The sequence below is a fragment of the Cydia amplana genome, chromosome 23 (assembly GCF_948474715.1).
Source record: "Cydia amplana chromosome 23, ilCydAmpl1.1, whole genome shotgun sequence".
Classification (NCBI taxonomy): domain Eukaryota; kingdom Metazoa; phylum Arthropoda; class Insecta; order Lepidoptera; family Tortricidae; genus Cydia; species Cydia amplana.
Window position 1 is genome coordinate 1,409,538 of NC_086091.1, and position 14,348 is coordinate 1,423,885.

The 14,348-nt window shown below is 37.9% G+C and overlaps 1 protein-coding gene across 1 annotated transcript in view; it reads left to right on the top strand.

Annotated features, from left to right (window-relative positions):
• Positions 1-14,348, top strand: part of LOC134658853 (ryanodine receptor) — a 245,694-nt gene that overhangs the window by 148,652 nt on the left and 82,694 nt on the right. The window contains exons 63-67 of the mRNA XM_063514524.1: positions 1,768-1,930; positions 2,973-3,153; positions 5,980-6,057; positions 12,457-12,580; positions 13,307-13,400. Coding sequence (XP_063370594.1) covers positions 1,768-1,930; positions 2,973-3,153; positions 5,980-6,057; positions 12,457-12,580; positions 13,307-13,400 — 640 coding nt within the window. The remainder of the gene's footprint in view (positions 1-1,767; positions 1,931-2,972; positions 3,154-5,979; positions 6,058-12,456; positions 12,581-13,306; positions 13,401-14,348) is intronic.

Here is a 14,348-nt window from a genome sequence, read left to right on the forward strand (position 1 = left end):
GTATTACAAATTAAAGATATATATTTGATACAGTTTTAACACCCCCTGGCACTGATTAAAATAACCGACATGGTTTCACATTACATCTCAAAACTTTTTTGTAGTAGAAGCGTTGCGAGACTTGCACCTTTTTACATGTAATTTTTTTGATGGGATCTCATCTCTTTTTGTAGACAGTCCTTCTTTTCGGGTACTCATACTATGTATACACATATCATAAAGAAACACATCTTCATTCATACTCACATCGTACATCGTAGTGTACCTTTACTTTACTACCTACTATTTGTAGGAACTGCAACAGTAACTTTGTAATAGCAAATATTTATATGGGATTACAAACTTACTTATGCAGTTCTTAGATCTTTAAAACGTGACTGATATTGCAATATTTTTAGGTTTTAAAATTAAATTTAAAAACTACTTATATTTAAAATTTGAAGCTTGTGGATATACTAGAAGTACCTTAGAATTATGATGATCGTAGGTGAGTGAGTGAGTGAGTGAGTGTGTCAGTGTCGAAAATAAGGAACTTTGACGTACAATAATTCTTAAACTACTAGTTCAAATTGAATGTTTTTTAAGAATATATCTTAAGCATGTTTAGCCCTATATATTACTGAAAATTCAGGGTTTTAGCTTCAGCCAGCACAAAATTACAGGACGTCGAAAATGGCCTGAATCGCTTCGAGAAAAGGATGGTACGGCCTCTTTTTTTGCTCGACTTGGCGGGATTTACTTAATTTACTTAATATACTAACATCATTTTAATGGGTAACAATCCTAAAAATGTAATGGTTTCTGAATCAAACTATATAGTATATACCTACAACATAAATAGCCAATGTTGATCAATTTTTTTTAGAAATTGAACTTTATTAATAACGTTAAATTTTAATGGCAATATGTCGGCGCATGTTCGAAAACATTTTTTATATATTTCAAATGAAGCTTTCTCAAACATAAGTGGAAATATTATCATTACGTTCGTAATAATAGGCTGCGAAACACCGTGTTGCGCGCGCTAAAGCGCGTCACAACCAAATCAACATTCTGCAGTTATTTAATCTTTGGTCACAATAACTCCAATTTTATTGCACCTCGGCTCAGAACAAGCATGCAGAATACAAGGAAGGCACGGAGCGACGAGCGACACAGCCTCCTCGTCTCAAAGCTAGCACACGACTGCCGGCCACGCCTTTTTCGAGCTACATACGCACAAAATGTTGAAAAATATTCGATTTCTTAAAAAAAAAATATTTATTAACATTATTCTACGTTGCATTTGTAGTATCTGTTAAAACAATTATTTTAGTTTAAAAAAAACTTTAATCGAATAAACCGTTTACTAGAAATAGGCAAAGTTAGTCGCAAAACGGCCTGTCGTAATGTTCCTTTTTTGGAAAAACTATAAGTCATAGGGAACAAGTCAAACGTTGGAAATGTTGTACATAAAACGTAAAATCATATATATTTTTTTCATATTTTTTTGTTGAATCGTTAAGAAGATATAGACTGTAGAATGTTAGAGTTATTGGCCAAAAACGGCGTCTAGCGCCTTAAGTGGGGCTCCCATACAACAAACGTGATTTTTGACCGAAGTTAAGCAACGTCGGGCGGGGTCAGTACTTGGATGGGTGACCGTTTTTTTGGTTGTTTTTTTTTTGCTTGTTTGCTCTATTTTTTGTTGATGGTGCGGAACCCTCCGTGCGCGAGTCCGACTCGCACTTGGCCGGTTTTTAATATAATCATACGTATTTTTCACAGGCTATCCAAGAACCGTATGCTGACTAAAGGTCAGCGTGAAGCGGTGTCTGACTTCTTAGTAGCATTAACTTCTGCCATGCAACCTTCTATGCTGCTCAAGCTACTGAGGAAACTCACAGTAGATGTGTCCCGTCTATCGGAGTATACTACTGTTGCTCTCAGGGTACGTATTATTATAATAAAGCTTTATTTGTCCATGCGAAAAATAAATACATTGCAATATACATTATAATGATTGTGTACATACATTTACTAAGTAGTTAATTTAACATAATTAGATGAATTAATTTAACAAAATAATTAGAACTGATTAAAATTTAAATCTAGATTCATTTTTGAATCCTCGAAAGGACCCTTTGGGTAAAAGCCTCCTCCAAGGTATGAAATGAAATGAAATGAAATGTTTATTTGCCAGAATACGTTACAATTAGGTCTTAATACAGTTTTAGCATCAGTATTCAGTCGACATAAAGCCAACATGCAAAATGCCACTTGTTTCTGTCTTTGGCTTTGTGAAGTCAACCTCGGCCTGCTATTTCCGGTATTTCGTCTGCCCATCTAGCGTGCGGGTGGCCTCTCGATCTTTTCCTGTCGGCCCAGGCCAGTCTACTGCTCTCTGAGTCCGTATTACGTTACTTCATAACTTATCTTGTGGAACTTATATCGACCGGGATATGAACCGGGATGACCTTTTGTATTGTTTTCGAGCTCCCGATATTTCGACGCAGTTACATGAATCTTGTTCACGGGTAACTGAAACTAACCGTGCATCTAAGGCAAGCGCCTGAAAAAATGTTTTGAATGCAGACCTACGTTAGTGACGCCATCTAGTAATAAATTTGCCAGTTTGGTGGAACACGATTTAGCATAGACTTAGTTGATCCTAGATGAATTAATCCCATCAAAAACATAAATGTGAAATGAGAGCCAAGTTCAATATTATGAATATTCGTCGTTGTTGACTTCGTCGGAAAAAGAATTGAGATCTGTATGGGTGCCAAGTTGTAGTTTGCTTGGGCTATAATTAAAGTTCAGGCTTTGTCTAATGTTTAATAGATTCTGAGTTACGCAGGGGTTAAAAGTGGCTCCCAATGGTTCGTGTAGTGTAATATAACACACGGCCGGTGCGTCGCCAGTTCTTTTTTCTTATGAACTTGGCTTGACACGCTGCCACGTGTCTAGATTATAATATTTCCTATCCACAGTTGCTGACACTCCACTACGAGCGCTGTGCCAAGTACTACGGCAGCTCTGGCTCCGGCGGCTCCTCAGACGAGGAGAAGCGGCTCACCATGATGCTGTTCAGCAACATCTTCGATTCCCTCAGCAAGATGGACTACGACCCTGAGCTGTTTGGGAAGGCGCTGCCTTGCCTCATCGCTATTGGTTAGTTTAGCGATAGATGGCGCTGTACCGCTGGCGGCGAATCCTACATCTCGCTAACGAAGTGTCGTCGTAGAATCCCTCAGCAAGATGGACTATGACCCTGAGCTGTTTGGGAAGGCGCTGCCTTGCGTCATCGCTATTGGTAACTTTCACGCTTTTAGTCGCTCAATTTGGCGCTAGATGGCGCTGTACCGCTGGCGACGAATCCTGCATCGCGCTAGCGAAGTGTCGTCGTAGAATCTATAAGTAAGTTAATGGGTATTTTGAGTAAGATGAGTCCCTAAGTGAATTCTGTTGCTTAATTCCTTTGTAATAAGGGTTTGAGTATAAAGTATGGTTCCTTGAGAGGCAAAGAAGCATATCAAGAGACAGGCTTTAGGGAGAAGTTCCTCACCATGATGCTGTTCAGCAACATCTTCGACTCCCTCAGCAAGATGGACTATGACCCTGAGCTGTTTGGGAAGGCGCTGCCATGCCTCATCGCTATTGGTAAGTTAACCGCATTTGGCGATAGATGGCGCTGTACCGCTGCCGACGAATCCTACATCGCGCTAACGAAGTGTCGTCGTAGAATCTATAAGAGACATGGCTCTGAGAAGTTCCTCACCATGATGTTGTTCAGCAACATCTTCGACTCCCTCAGCAAGATGGACTATGACCCTGAGCTGTTTGGGAAGGCGCTGCCTTGTCTCATCGCTATTGGTAAGTTAACCGCATTTGGCGATAGATGGCGCTGTACCGCTGCCGACGAATCCTACATCGCGCTAACGAAGTGTCGTCGTAGAATCTATGAGACATGGCTCTGAGAAGTTCCTCACCATGATGTTGTTCAGCAACATCTTCGACTCCCTCAGCAAGATGGACTATGACCCTGAGCTGTTTGGGAAGGCGCTGCCTTGTCTCATCGCTATTGGTAAGGCTTTTAGTCGCTCAATTTGACGCTAGATGGCGCTGTAAGACTGATACGCTTTTAGTCGCTCAATTTGACGCTAGATGGCGCTGTACCGCTGGCGACGAATCCTGCATCGCGCTAGCGAAGTGTCGTCGTAGAATCTATAAGTAAGTTAATGGGTATTTTGAGTAAGATGAGTCCCTAAGTGAATTCTGTTGCTTAATTCCTTTGTAATAAGGGTTTGAGTATAATGTATGGTTCCTTGAGAGGCAAAGAAGCATATCAAGAGACAGGCTTTAGGGAGAAGTTCCTCACCATGATGCTGTTCAGCAACATCTTCGACTCCCTCAGCAAGATGGACTATGACCCTGAGCTGTTTGGGAAGGCGCTGCCATGCCTCATCTCTATTGGTAAGTTAACCGCATTTGGCGATAGATGGCGCTGTACCGCTGGCGGCGAATCGTACAACACGCTAACGAAGTGTCGTCGTAGAATCTATAAGAGACATGGCTCTGAGAAGTTCCTCACCATGATGCTGTTCAGCAACATCTTCGATTCCCTCAGCAAGATGGACTATGACCCTGAGCTGTTTGGGAAGGCGCTGCCTTGCCTCATCGCTATTGGTAAGTTAACCGCATTTGGCGATAGATGGCGCTGTACCGCTGCCGACGAATCGTACATCGCGCTAGCGAAGTGTCGTCGTAGAATCTATAAGAGACATGGCTCTGAGAAGTTCCTCACCATGATGTTGTTCAGCAACATCTTCGACTCGCTCAGCAAGATGGACTATGACCCTGAGCTGTTTGGGAAGGCGCTGCCTTGCCTCATCGCTATTGGTAAGGCTTTTAGTCGCTCAATTTGACGCTAGATGGCGCTGTAAGACTGATACGCTTTTAGTCGCTCAATTTGACGCTAGATGGCGCTGTACCGCTGGCGGCGAATCGTACAACACGCTAACGAAGTGTCGTCGTAGAATCTATAAGAGAGATGGCTCTGAGAAGTTCATTAGCATGATGCTGTTCAGCAACATCTTCGACTCCCTCAGCAAGATGGACTACGACCCTGAGCTGTTTGGGAAGGCGCTGCCTTGCCTCATCGCTATTGGTAAGTTAACCGAATTTGTCGATAGATGGCGTTGTACCGCTGGCGACGAATCCTACATCGCGATAACGAAGTGTCGTCATAGAATAGAATAGAATGGTGCCTCTAAGTGAATTCTGTTGCTTAATGCCTTTGTAACAAGGGTTTGATTGAGTATAATGTATATGGCTCTGAGGAGAAGTTCCTTACCATGATGCTGTTCAACATTCCCTCAGCAAGGTGGACTACGACCCTGAGCTCTTTGGAAAGGCAGTGCCTTGCCTCATCGCTATAGGTGTGTTTACTGAATTTGACGCTAGATGGCGCTCTACCGTTCGTGGCAGATCTTGCATCGCGTTATATAGTATCGCGTAGAATCTACAAGTTGATTGGTTTTCGTACGTGATTAATAAGTCTCTGAAAGATTTGAAACGGAGAAAAGCGCCTTGCCGTGGTGCTGTTTAGCTACATTTTTGATTCCCTCAGCAAGATGGACTAGTGTAATACAAAATATTGGGAACGCGTTGCAACGTTTAATCGATACTGGCAAGCTTTCTGAATTAACCGCTAGATGGCGCTGTAAGTTGCTGTAAAATTCAGGTTTCAAATAAACAACGCCGCAAAATAACCAGAAAAAATCAACGGGAATTTAAAATAAACGTATATTTTGTACACATTTTTCAAGGTCAAGGTCACCTTACCTAAGCATATAGCTGGTCAACCAAATCTTGTCAGTAAAAAAAGGCGCGAAATTCAAATTTATGGGACGATATCCCTTCGCTCGTACATTTTTCAAATTTGCCGCCTTTTTCTACTGTCAAGATCTGGTTGACCAAGTATATATTTGGTTGCAGGTTGCGCTCTCCCGCCGGACTACTCTCTGGTCAAAAACTACGACGATGAGTTTTATGGCAAAGAACAGCAATCTACCGGTATGTATAATTTAAAAATCAACTTGATTGAAAAACTAATTACCAGTTCCTTGTATTTGCTTTAAAAACGGTCTTTTTAGGGTTCCGTTTGGGTACAAAGGGTAAAAAAAACCATACACTCCTTTTTTTGGGCAGTCGTCTAAAAACGGGACCCTATTACTAAGACTCCACTGTTCGTCTGTCTGTCTGTCACCAGGCTGTATCTCATCGTGATAGTCATCTGTACCCAACAAGCAAAATATAGTTTTATAATTATCCCAAGACCATCCTTTTATCAGAACTATAAGGGAATTATAAGCGGTTACAAGTCCGGAAAAGGGCCCACTTTATAAGTCTATTCGCACTTATAAGATATTTATAATGGTCCGTTGAAGTACCAATTACGCCAGTAGTACTCCTATAATAGAATTACGTTAATCCAAATAGTCCTGTAAAATCTACTTTAAGTTTTTTATAGTAGAAAGTGAGATTAATACGTTCTCAACAATGCTTTTATAACTCCAAGTATATTTGGCACTTATAAGATATTTATAATGGCCCGTTGAAATTCCAATTACGCCAATAGTACTCCTATAATAGAACTACCTTAATCTAAATACTCCTGTTAAACCTACTCTAAGTATGTTATAGTAAAAAGTGAGATTAATACGCTCTCAACAATGTTTTTATAATTCCATATCTGAATAGTCGTGGAACGGAATCGCTTGTTGCCAAACACTTGTTCACATATTGTGTTTTTTTTTTTGTAATTCAAGCAAATTATAAGGTAAGTAATGAATGTGAATTCTATTAATGTCTTGGTGAATTACTATTTCTAGCGTACTACATACGTAGGGGAACATGGATTTTCTGTGAAATCTATCACGTTTATGGTTAAAATTTTAACGCGCCTCTTGTATTTGGAATATTTACATATTAATATTTATCAATTTGTTTAGAAAATTGTACAGGTAGCTGCCATTTTCGCAGTAGGCATTTTGAATTGCGTTATAGGACTATAATAGGTGCACATGGTTTTATAACGGCATGTGGCAAAACCAAAGAACTCGCCATGTTCTTACCAAAGTAGGGTTAAGCAATGCAAAATTAAAATAAAAAACCCTCGACACAAAAACCTAACTATAAAAAGTAATAAAATAAAATTTCCCGGACTGATCCTTAATTAGTAGGTACCTAATATTTTGTGATTCTAAGCGTCGCCGCAAGGGTTCCGCTCGATTTTTAACCGACTTCCAAATCTCAAAAGGAGGAGGTTAATTGATAATTGTATGTTTTTTTATGTTTATTACTCGATATCTCCGTCATTACTGGACCGATTTTGAAAATTCTTTCTTTGTATGTATGCATACAGATTGGTCCCGTTTTTTTTCAAACCCAGTTATGATGATGGGCTACATGAGGAATCGAGGGAACCCCTCAAATCTTAAAGGCATATATATAGTGATTTTTGTGTTTTTGTCAACAAATCAAGCATATACCTCCAAAAAAGTGACCTATGATGAAGTGGAACTGCTGATGAAGATCAGAACGGAACTCTTCAACGACGCATAGTTCACGTTTGGCGATTTGTCCTCTTCGTTATGTTTGTTAAGCAAGTTAAATTTTTAAGACACATTTTTGTCAAGCTCGAGTTCTGATGATGGGATCCATAAGGAATCGAGGGAACTCCTCAAATCTTCCCGTCTTCCCTCAAAAGTCCCGTTGTGCAATTTAATAATGTTTAAAAATCGTGAAAGTTAAATACCAGACAGTAACCAGACATTAATTTATATGGCATTTCAAGCTACTTTGAGAAGTCGGTTTTCTTCTGTAAAAGATTATTTGTTTATATTTCGTGATTAGACTTAAATTTTATACTTATTTATTCAGGTATCAACGATCAAGATAAAGTATGGTTACGTTTATGGATAACGACCGATTCTTGACCAAAAATGATTATCGGTCTCTAAAGAACTTAAAATGGCCTTGGAAAAATACACACTTCTTGTTATCTAAAAGATGCCCCGGTTGTCGCATTGAAGTTTCTATCAACAACAGAGAGTTACATTTTATAACGAATCAAGACGACATCAGGTCACTGCTATGCCAAGATAAGATGTGGTGTGAAAACTGTTATATCTACGCGGTTTATGATCACTATCCAAGCGACGAATGTGAGATTTGTAACTTGTAACTCGATAATGTACCATGCACATTCTGAAAAATCATCTTGAAAAATTATTTTGAAAAATTCCCGTTCACGATGAGAGAGTAACAAAAGGATGTCTACTTCAAAACGTAGGATTAAAGGCAAAAAAACAAATAAGGATACCATTGCAGCATCAGCGGCTACAACGATTCAGCCACCTCCACCAGATAATGCACTTCCAGTAGTTCAACCCCAACCAGAAACTACATCCTCTGGCGCATTTGAAACTTCAGTTTAAATAATTCAGTCAATTATTAACTTATTTGAAAACTACGTCGATTTAACACATCGCATATTAAAAATTTATTTAGTTTTTAACGGTGTTACAGAACTGATACAGTTACTTTTATCTACTCACATAATCGTTAGTGAAATGTTCAGCATTATTATTTATTACAACCAATTTTACTATGAGAACTTTCTTATCTGTAATAAAAAAAATCTGTAGGTACTGTAATAACATTCAAGTACAGAAATCGATACTGTAATAACATTACTGTACAGGTTTTACCTACTACCACAGACAAGAAAGTTCTCATAGTAAAATTGGTTGTAAACTTCATCTTCATCATCATCATATCAGCCATAAGAAGTCAACTGCTGCCTCCCCCTTGGTTGTAATAATGCTGGCCATTTCCTACGGCTTCTGAACCCATCTATTAGAGTAGGTACTTATGATATGTTTCTAGATAAAGTAGTTTATGCAACTGTATATAATTAGGCCTTAAAACACTCGTGTGACCTGAAACACACTTGTGTTTTAAGACCCCTCATTACATAACAGTTGCATAAACGACTATTACTGAATATATTTAAATATGATAAGTAAATTAAAGTTCCTGTTATGATAATTATAAGGTAATAAAACTACCTCTTTTACTAAATTTGATTTGAGTACGTCTCCATTTTAATTATTTATATTAGTATGCTTACTATATTATTGAATTCAACTCTGTTATTGATTTGATTAATAAATAAAAAACTCAAAAGTAAATTTCCTTTATTTGTTTCCTTTATCCTATTTATAAAGTATGTAGTAATGGCACAAAATATAAATTTGTGTCTAACAAAACGCTGACGAGCTTACACTTAATGTTTGAAACTTTATACATATTTTTAGACTTATTAGGTTCCCTGCAATCACATTTACAAATATTTAAAAAAGATGAGCTTATGGGTTCCGCAAAGGCAATTTGAGTGTTTCCAATACGATAATCGTGTATTTCTACGTCTTGCTCTTGTCTCTCATTGTTTTTGAAATCTGCTGATATAAACTCCACCACATGATTTTCGTTGGTTAAAAATCATTTACCTTGCTCCTTTGCTAGAAGTCTAAAATTCAACCAGATTTGCCGCGCTTACTTTTCTTTATTGTCAAACATTTCTTGTTTTCTCTGAGCCTGTCAATATCCACTAAAGCCATTTCATTTATTCTTCTAGCTACTTGTTGAAGTGCTTTGTTTCCTTGTCTGACCATTTTTTTTATGCAGAAAAGTTTATTTTCAAAGGGGTACGCGTTAAAGCTTTGAAGGATTCCATATTTTTTCACCTCGTCAACCAAGAGCGAGAGATTGTGCACATTATTAGATAGTCTTTTCCATAAATACTTTTAAATCGTTCAATAAAATGTTGTAACATTCCTTCAATTCATTATCGTTTTCAACCTCGCTCAATGATTTTTCACTAGCACAACTTTCGGAGTCTGATTCCTTTTCGTCTAAATTAAATCTACTACTATTTTGTACAGAACCCTCGCCCATTTCGACGACTCGGACTTGGCCAGGTGCATTTATAAAATCTGTATTCAATGTTGTAAACATTGCCTGGTATATTTTTTTAACTTTTCTTTTATATGAACCACTTTTTTTAAACCGCTTCCACTTATTTAAATCCATTTTAAACGTGAATTACCTAATTGAAAAGAATAAACAACATGTCTCAAATAGCCATTATAATATCTCATAAAAGAATATGCAAAACCCTATTAAACACATTTTTGCCTATACTGGTTAAGGTCAAGCAAAAGTGGCCTTAAAAAAGTTTCGGCAGGGATCGTTTGGAATTAGTTGGACTATAATACTACTATAGCAAGCCACTATAAATGAGTTTGAGCTTATAAAGGCACATGACAAATATATATATAGAGGAAAAGTTAACATAATAAATGCAGTTAATAGACTAAAATGGTCATTATATCAAGTACTTAATTTTTGCATAATTCCAATGTGAGAGACACGTATCCACTTTTAGGCTAATGCAAAACCAAACAAAAACTGTAAATGACTTCAAGTAATTTAACTTTATATTTGCTTATAACGGACCGCAGATGTTCTCTTATAAGCGCTTATAAGTCTAAGTAACCGGAGTGATTACTCCTCAGTATATATACTCTTGATATTGGCTCTTACAGGAGTCATAAGATTATAACGGCCCGCAGATGTTCTCTTATAAGCGCTTATAAGTCTAAGTAACCGGAGTGATTACTCCTCAGTATATATACTCTTGATATTGGCTCTTACAGGAGTCATAAGATTATATCAGCCCGCAGATGTTCTCTTATAAGCGCTTATAAGTCTAAGTAACCGGAGAGATTACTCCTCAGTATATATACTCTTGATATTGGCTCTTACAGGAGTCATAAGATTATAACGGCCCGCAGATGTTCTCTTATAAGCGCTTATAAGTCTAAGTAACCGGAGTGATTACTCCTCAGTATATATACTCTTGATATTGGCTCTTACAGGAGTCATAATATTATATCAGCCCGCAGATGTTCTCTTATAAGCGCTTATAAGTCTAAGTAACCGGAGAGATTACTCCTCAGTATATATACTCTTGATATTGGCTCTTACAGGAGTCATAAGATTATAACAGCCCGCAGATGTTCTCTTATAAGCGCTTATAAGTCTAAGTAACCGGAGTGATTACTCCTCAGTATATATACTCTTGATATTGGCTCTTACAGGAGTCATAAGATTATAACAGCCCGTAGATGTTCTCTTATAAGCGCTTATAAGTCTAAGTAACCGGAGTGATTACTCCTCAGTATATATACTCTTGATATTGGCTCTTACAGGAGTCATAAGATTATAACAGTCCGCAGATGTTCTCTTATAAGCGCTTATAAGTCTAAGTAACCGGAGTGATTACTCCTCAGTATATATACTCTTGATATTGGCTCTTACAGGAGTCATAAGATTATAACGGCCCGCAGATGTTCTCTTATAAGCGCTTATAAGTCTAAGTAACCGGAGTGATTACTCCTAAGTGTAATCACTCTTAGTGTATGCTTTTATAAGATAAATTATGCCTATAATGGCCAGGAAATCTGTTCTTGTAAACGGTTACAAGGTGAAGTTATAGTAGTAAATGTGCTCAAGTTAAAACGGCATTTAATTATGCTCTAAAAAGCGCACTAGCCAATTTTGATGCTATAATTGGAGTTTTATAAATCCAAATAGCCTTATAAAGTATGCGTTCTGGGATCATTTTGCTTGTTGGGTATCTCAACTGTCTAGTTGACATTTTCACAGATGATGTATATCTAGCTGTTGCCGCTATAACAACAAAAATACTAAACACAAAATAAAATAAATATTTATATGTAAGTGAGGCTTCCATACAACAAACGTGATTTTTTGCCGTTTTTTGCGTTATGGTACGGAACATTTCGTGCGTGACTCGCACATGGCTGTTTTTTTTTTTAATTCCCAACGCTTTCTAAATCCTCCTCAATTCTAGATTCTGAAGTTTCTTAGCCTTGTAAGACCCAGGGCAATTTAAGCGCTTTTGGATTTGAACCCTTCTTTTATTTCTCTAAGAGTTCAAAAGTCTAATTTAATTTGTACTTGTACAAGTACGCGGGGCTTTATTCATATTCATATATTTATTCATAATAATTAGTATTACGGGTCACAATATTATTTAAAAGAAATTATTTACCAAATATGATTTGTAACATTTTACATAGTTAGTTAAATGAAATTAAAATAACATTAAATCTAAAGTTTAGGTACTATACTTTACGAGGATAGAAAGGCAAATTGGGGCATTATCTATGGAAAGTCGATGGCGCTTACGCCGCACAGCGTCGCGCGTCAAAATACAATGGTATTTATATCGGAGCATCGTTAATAATGGCGTAACCGCCATCGACAATAAGGTCCCTTTTCATAGATAACGTCACAATTTGAAATTCACGTTTTCTCCAGGCGGTCCAGACAACCCGCAGTACGACCCTCAGCCGATCAACACGTCGTCAGTCGCGCTCAACAACGATCTCAACACCATCGTCCAGAAATTCTCAGAGCATTATCACGATGCCTGGGCTTCCAGGTAATCTTTTATATTTTCTTATCTTATGGCATAGAGAAAAAAATACATAGATTGCTCACTCCATACATCAGTTTTGGTACCAAAAAGACTATTATTTTCAGTGTATGACTTCTACAAAATTAGTCTAAATCCCATTAACAATTATATGTCGGGAATCGTGGCCGTATCATACTATCAGGAGCGCATCAGGACCTTCAATCATGGATGACGAGCCCTCGTCAATGAAATACGTTATTCAACTCACAGTCTTTACTGGATAAGACTGATTACAAATCATAGCACACGTTACACTTCTTAATCAAAGCAAACCAGTGGATTAGACCCAGGAACCGCCACAGACGTCATCTTCTCCCGATCTTTCTCATCATGTTCTCCTCTGAAGATCGATTGACAGCATCACTTCAATTGTTCTGGCTTTCATTTGTTTTTGACAGCGCACTCTATGACGCCTTGGCGGAACTGCGCCAAACGACACTCAGGTGTACACCCTGGTTTGCTCTATTTGTCAAAGATTTCGTGATGAAACGCCTCTCAAAGGCGACAGATGGCACAATTCAGTCATTCTCCGACATATATATAAAAGCAGTGATAGAAAATTGAAGAACTACATTATTTTCACTTTGATTTAGATTGGAAACCACCAGCAAACGTCCACGCATATTTAATCAGGGTTCATGTTTGTTTACGGTGTGCGTTTTGTACAAATACAATCATCTTACTTAACAGGAAAATCGAAAACGGTTGGGTGTATGGAGAATCGTGGTCGGATAGCCAAAAGTCTCATCCTCGCCTCAAGCCATACAACATGCTAAATGACTACGTAAGTATTCTCTCTATATTCTAGATTTCTAGACTTACATAATTTGGTATTTGGGCATTTTCACTTAACTGTGCACTTTAAAGCGCGACTTAAGTCGTGTTTCAGTAACGTCTAACCGTTACATTCCTGACAAAATGTATGGGATCTGACGTTGACCGTCAGTTTTGTAACGATTGCTAACTGGCCGTTAAAGGTGCACAGTTAAAGTGGAGATGCCCATTTAACTAAAAGCGGCCAAGTGCGAGTCGGACTCGCCCATGAAGGGTTCCGTATTTAGGCGATTTAAGACGTATAAAAAAAAACTACTTACTAGATCTCGTTCAAACCAATTTTCGGTGGAAATTTACATGGTAATGTACATCATATATTTTTTTTTGTTTTATCATTCTCTTATTTTAGAAGTTACAGGGGGGGGGGGGGGGGACACACATTTTACCACTTTGGAAGTGTCTCTCGCGCAAACTATTCAGTTTAGAAAAAAATGATATTAGAAACCTCAATATCATTTTTGAAGACCTATCCATAGATACCCCACACGTATGGGTTTGATGAAAAAAAAATTTTTGAGTTTCAGTTCGAAGTATGGGGAACCCCAAAAATTTATTGTTTTTTTTCTATTTTTGTGTGAAAATCTTAATGCGGTTCACAGAATACATCTACTTACCAAGTTTCAACAGTATAGTTCTTATAGTTTCGGAGAAAAGTGGCTGTGACATACGGACGGACAGACAGACGGACAGACAGACAGACATGACGAATCTATAAGGGTTCCGTTTTTTGCCATTTGGCTACGGAACCCTAATAAAAACACCCTTTGAATCTCGAACGACCCCTTTAATTTTAAGGACATAACGAAATGATGACCCGATGTCCTAAAGGTAGAATATTATTGAATCGTGAATACTAATAAGAGACCTTTTTATAAAGGCAAAACATTTCAGGATCGAG